Genomic DNA, 5,929 nt, shown 5'->3' on the forward strand with positions numbered 1-5,929 from the left:
GATTCATAACATTGTGGGCGGGGTCATCGACGTATTAAAGACGCGCCGGGAATCTGTGTTAAATTAAAAGTGTTTTGGGTACAAAACGTGTCGTTTTTCTTGTAAAATATGTAATGTTTGTTTTTTCTACGAAATAATTCAAAACTATAAATGCTAGTAAGGGAATGACGTGAAGACAATCGCCATCGGATTCGGATTTTCAGCGTGTTTGGGTCGAAGAAGAACGGAGAGGTGCCGTCGAGTCGAGGTAGGCGGCTTGTTTTCGTTTAATGGAGACGTTTCTGTTAAAAACTGGTAAAACATCTGTATATACGGAAACTGTTTAATCGACATGCTCTGGATTTTGATCAAGCTGTGGAGTTAAATGACACTCATTTTCCTAACCCACATGATGTGAAGAGCACAGGGTGACCTCGAGATCAGCTGATGCGCGTAGGTAAACAGATTTATGAATGGATGTGTGCGTGTATGTGTGTGTGTGTGTGTTGCATGGATTTATTATTGTGTGTGTCTGACATTACACTCTGATTCTCTCTCTGCAGCAGTCTGTGATTAGATGAATGCAGGTGTCAAAGGTTTTATCTTCAAAGGGACTCCATGTCTTTCTTGGTAAGTGTGTGTATTTTATTTTTCAAGCAATATATTTACACAGGACTGAACAACCATACCTGTGTCAATAATGTTTTTTTTTAAACTGGAATTTTAAATGTGATAAATCCAGTAATGTCACGTCTTTCCAATACGATATTTGATCCTAATAACATTTTGACAACAGTGTGTTGTTGTGATAGGATTGAGTTAGCATTAAACAGCATTAATAACTGTAGCCAATGATGTGAAAACACAATAATAAAGCTGCATTTTTGGTTAAAGTAAAGGTTAAGTAGTTTCCTCACCAAAAATAGCTCTATTGGATGGGGCAGTCCTCTTGGCATCACTCTCCATCTTTACTATTCTATAATTAATATATTTCATTAACTGCACATTTTTTGTCAACACTGTAGCCATAAAAGCCAAATAAATCCACTCAGTGTTGTAGTAAAAGGGAGTGTGGAATGGAATTAAAACTTTTTCATGTTTATCATTCATCTGATCTCCTTGACACAACTGTTTATCCTCAAAATACAGAAATACGTATTATCAAGATTTTTCGGGAGCTGCTCAGTGGGACACATCTCTCCCTCAGCCTGTTATCATCACTCTAACCTTCTCATGAGCCTCCACAGCCCATATGTGCCTCCTCCATGTTGCCCCTTCACTCCTCCTCCTCCTCCTCCTCCTCCTCCTCCTCCTCCTCTGCCTGTCTCACCTGTGGCACCACCCCCTCCTCCTCCTCCCCCACCAGGACTGTTCCTGCATCTCCCACGCTCAGGTCCAGCCCATGGACATAGAGGAGCGCTATGAGGACACCAGCCACCCCTTCCTGGTCAGTAGCATCACACTGATGCTCCTCCATCACCTCCGTCATCATCACCTTCATCCCCACTCATTCGTCCTAATCGAGAGCTGCTTCAAACACAGATTAGTCTGCGGTGTGAAGCACCACAGAAACATGCAACGGAATAAATGTCTGAATCTTTTACTGAAAAGTTGAGGTCAAACTCGCTCGAAACACGCAATGATGTAATAATTCTGACTGTTTAGAATAAAACAAAACTCATAATGTTGTCATTTTGAATGAAATGAAATGAAGAATTTCCTCATTTTGACCTTTTTTGATCAAATATAACCAATAACATAAGAATTTAAGCCATTTTAGATGTAATAAAGCAAAAAATATAATGATTTTGACCCATTTAATTGAAACACAGCCAATGATGTAATGATTTTGACCTTCAGCAGAGGCAGCTGTAGCTACGAGCCTTATTTTTTAATCAGTGGTTTTTTAATAACTTTTTGTCACTTTTTAAGGGAATTTAAAGCAGATTTTTCTTTGACTATTTTTTTTTACCATTCCAAAGCTTTTGCTTTAGACTTGCTGAAAATTGGAAAATAAGCAGGATGATTAAAAGCTGCTTATATTTTTCATGTCCAAACTGACCAATAATGCATGAATTGACCCAGAAGGCGTCACATGACCTCTCCAAAGCAGTACTTCATATTTCATATGTTTTATTAACTGCAATCTGACATATATTTCTGAATGTACTGCAGATGTGCGTGGTGGAAATGCACCACAAATGGACATTATTCCCAAAACTCTCTGCATCCCTCATCCCCTCCCTTCCTCTGCCCTCTGTGCTGTTCAGTGTCACACTCGCCTCCGGGAGAAAACACAGCATTGAATCAGGAAGTGTGTTTTTAATTTGCACAGGTTTGACTCTAGACTACATTCAGGCTGGTTTGGATTCTGTCTTGTGTGATCAGTGTAGAATTAGTTTGAGTTGTTGGTTGAGGTTTGCGCTCCCCTCTGTGTGCCCCCCCCCCCCCCCCGCAGAGCTGTGACGGTTCTGAATACACCCTGCAAGGCCCGGCGGGTGGAGACGACGTGACGGGGCTGTCGGCCGAGCCGGCCCACTACCAGCTGCTGTCTGAACTCGGTAAGACCACCAGAGTCCCGCCGCCGGTGTGTTCAAGCCTGATCTGACGTACCCCGGTGATGGATCTGCCGCCCTGCAGGGCGGGGCTTTAACAACCTGAGCCAGGTGCACATGGCGCGCCACATCCCCACGGGCCAGCTGGTGGCCGTCAAGCAGACCAACCTGGACGAGTGCACGGAGGAGGAGCTGCTGCAGCTCATGGTGAGCTGAAGCTCCTCCGGGTGGGCGAGGGGTTCCTGCCGCCTGCGGCTCATTCCGTTTGCCCCTCCAGAACGAGGTCCTGCTGTCCCGCCTCTTCCGGCACCCCCACCTGCTGACGTCCCGCCTGGTGTTCAGCTCCTGCTGCCAGCTCTGGGTCCTCTCCCCGCTCATGGCCTACGGTCAGAACAGAGAGATCATGAGGCGCAGGATCTGTGGAGAGGTTCTTCCTGCTCAGACGTTCTTCCTCTGTCCTGCTGCAGGATCTGCAGACTCCTTGCTGAGGATGCACTTCCCCGACGGGATGAGCGAGTCTCTGATAGCGTACCTGCTGTCCGGCGTCCTGAAGGCGTTGGAGTACCTGCACCGGATGGGCTACGTGCACCGGTCGGCGTGAGACCCGCTGGATTCTGCCAGAGTCGAACGCACGAGGCCTTGAATGATCCCTCCTCTCTCCACCAGGGGGGTGAAGGCCAGTCACATCCTGCTGTCGGCCGAGGGCCGCGTCTATCTGTCCGGGCTGCACAGCGTCTACAGCATGATGCGAGAGGGCAAGAGGATGAGGGCCGTGTTCGACATGCCGCACCACAGCCCCTCGCTGCTGCCCTGGCTCAGCCCCGAGCTGCTGCGACAGGTCAGGACTGACCGGACGCCAGCCGGCCGCTCCCGCTCGGCCTCGTCACGCCCCCCCCTCTCCCTGTGCTCTTCTCCTCAGTAGGACCTGCACGGCTACGGAGTCAAGTCCGACATCTACAGTCTGGGCATCGTGGCCTGCGAGCTGGTCAGCGGCCGGGTGCCTTTCCAGGACATGCCTCCCACTCAGGTCGCCTCTCAGGAGCTCCGGATGCTCAGACTCGGAGCAGTCCGTCGGCGTTTCTTGAAGGATTTGCTTTTCCCGTGTTTAGATGCTGCTTCAGAAGCTGCGCGGCTCCCACTGCTGCCTCCTGGACGTGGCCCCCTTCCCCCTGGGCGAGCTGGGCGGGTTGAAGGTGTCGAGGTCCGGCGTGGACTCGGGCATCGGGGAGAGTGTGGCCACGGGCAGCCTGACGCACAGCGCCACCGCGCCCGTCGCCGAGCGGCCCCAGAGCCCCGGGCCCAAGAACCACTCGGCCACGCTGCACAACCTGGTCCAGCTGTGTCTGCAGCAGCAGCCCGAGCGCAGGTGGGATGGGGGGAACTTTTGGGGGTTTCCATGTAATGTGAGCACAAACGCTGAACTCTGCTGCTGCTGCTGCTGTCTCCGCAGACCGTCAGCGACCGAGCTGCTGACCCACACCTTCTTCAAACAGGTGGGATTCGTGACTTTCAACAGACCGTGGTAAGTCGAACGGATTGTTGACGCTTTCCGCCTCCCTCCAGGTGAAGAGGCACACCAGAGACTCCTTCCTCAGCCTCATGTACCCCGCCGTGCCCCTGTCCAGCCCCGAGGACCCCCCGGTGTCCACCCCGCCCGCCCCGTCTGCCAGCCCAGACTTCCCCGAGGCCGTGTGGGACTTCTCCTAACCGGGCCACACAAGAGACAATCACATCAAAGCAATGAGGCCAACTTCTACTGTGCTTTTACTTTTCAGTCACATCGACTCTGAGCCTTTTGTTTTTAAGTGCTGGATTGGATATTGATTATCCACAATATTGAAAATAGACTGAGCCAAAGGATGGATTAGCAATTAAAAGTCCTCCAGGTCCTATTTGAGGTGGGTATGTGAGGGTGGATGTTTTTCCTTCAAAGTGTTATCATATCGTCAAACTGTGAATAGATATATAACATATACGTGCATATATAAATATATATACTCATCTGAGGTTTTCCAGGAGAAATAATAACAGACAACACTCCATTTCATCTGTCTCATATGAACTCTAAAAATGCAATGCACACATTTTACAATGCAGTTTCTGAAAACGTGTTATAAATCATCATCTCCCTCCAGTATTAAAAGTCCCGTTGGGATGTTTTCGCCTCACATCGACACTACCGGGGCAGAATCACTTCCTCACACTGCTAACTTGATTGATAGAACTACCTGTGGTCTGTTGCCATAAACCTGCACTGTACGTTTCATTTCTGACAGGAGCAACCGAACTTATCTGTGGGGAGAGGGAAACCTTTTTGATGCCATGTTGATCAGTTCTGTGATCTCCCACAATGCCTTTATGATTTGCGTCCACAGTACAGTGAACTTTGTGTAACTGTGATAAAGTGTATGAACTGTGACTTGCAGTACATATCAATCCTAGCGGCTGTATGAGCTTTATCTAGTAACATTATAAATGAAATATGTATATCTAAAAATTTGATTTACAAACCTTCTGTCTGTCTTTATTGTGTCTTAGTTTTACTTGATTTTTTTTTCATTACATTTTCCAGGTTTGTTTCTCTTTTTTTCCAGATTTAATTTGTCTTTTTTACCCCAAAAAATACTTTTTCTGATTTTTCCAACTGCCCTTTTCAGTTTCCGGAGTTTGTTGCTATTCTAATTTTGGCCACCAGATGGCAGCGTCGCATTAAACCAACCCTTAGCAACCGGCCCCTAACAACCGCGGAGGTCCACATCGACAACGTAAAGCAGGAAACACTGTCGCAAAGACGTCCAGCGTGAAAAATGAGCCTTACAAGACATGTCACGATAAACAAACCGATAAGGACCACTCTTCTGATTATCGACACTCACAAGAAGCACTCCAGCGGTTTAAATCTGGACGCGCTTCTGTGTACGTGTGTGTTTATTGTGTGTCAATAAATATTGTGCAGTGTGCATCCGGACGGCCCACCAAATTAAAAGTCAAAAATGACGCGATCGCTTCGTTTGCATGACATATTCAGATAATCATTTTTAATTTTTCCTGGAATGTTTTAATCTTCCAAAATATATAAGCTGTTTTTTTGTTATATTTGTAGAATTCCACTGGTGTTGCAAAAGACTGCATTGTGCATTTAGGATCATTATAGGTGCATGTTGACAAGTTCAGTAAGAGCTGATGGAAAAAGTGTATCAAACTGCTTTACTGTTTTCATGTGGCATGCATCTTGTAGCCAAGATCATCTCACCTGAGATCGAGTCCAGACCGAAACCAGAGCATTCCAGGATGAGGAGAGTCCAAGGCATTAAGTTGTGCGCTCTTATTCTGACACGCTCCCTGACAGGAAGCGGCCGTGCGTCAGATGACGTGTTGACGCTAGCTTGGCGCAG

The 5,929-nt window shown here is 47.6% G+C and overlaps 1 protein-coding gene across 5 annotated transcripts; it reads left to right on the top strand.

The window, feature by feature from the left end:
- The first annotated feature begins 41 nt into the window (after positions 1-41).
- Positions 42-5,045, top strand: stradb (STE20 related adaptor beta). 5 transcript variants are annotated; one of them, XM_030086349.1, is made up of 13 exons: positions 42-247; positions 400-436; positions 543-609; positions 1,346-1,426; positions 2,438-2,540; positions 2,620-2,741; positions 2,812-2,920; positions 3,002-3,125; positions 3,201-3,372; positions 3,457-3,561; positions 3,644-3,900; positions 3,985-4,027; positions 4,098-5,045. In XM_030086349.1, the coding sequence occupies exons 3-13, from the start codon at positions 598-600 to the stop codon at positions 4,239-4,241; spliced, it is 1,272 nt and encodes a 423-aa protein (XP_029942209.1). In that variant the 5' UTR covers positions 42-247; positions 400-436; positions 543-597; the 3' UTR covers positions 4,242-5,045. The 5 variants fall into 5 exon arrangements, with proteins under 5 accessions (XP_029942209.1, XP_029942210.1, XP_029942212.1 ...); XM_030086350.1 differs by having other exon boundaries at positions 400-432; XM_030086352.1 differs by having other exon boundaries at positions 407-432.
- Positions 5,046-5,929: the final 884 nt, after the last annotated feature.

Source organism: Salarias fasciatus (genome assembly GCF_902148845.1).
Source record: "Salarias fasciatus chromosome 23 unlocalized genomic scaffold, fSalaFa1.1 super_scaffold_20, whole genome shotgun sequence".
Taxonomy (NCBI): Eukaryota; Metazoa; Chordata; class Actinopteri; order Blenniiformes; family Blenniidae; genus Salarias; species Salarias fasciatus.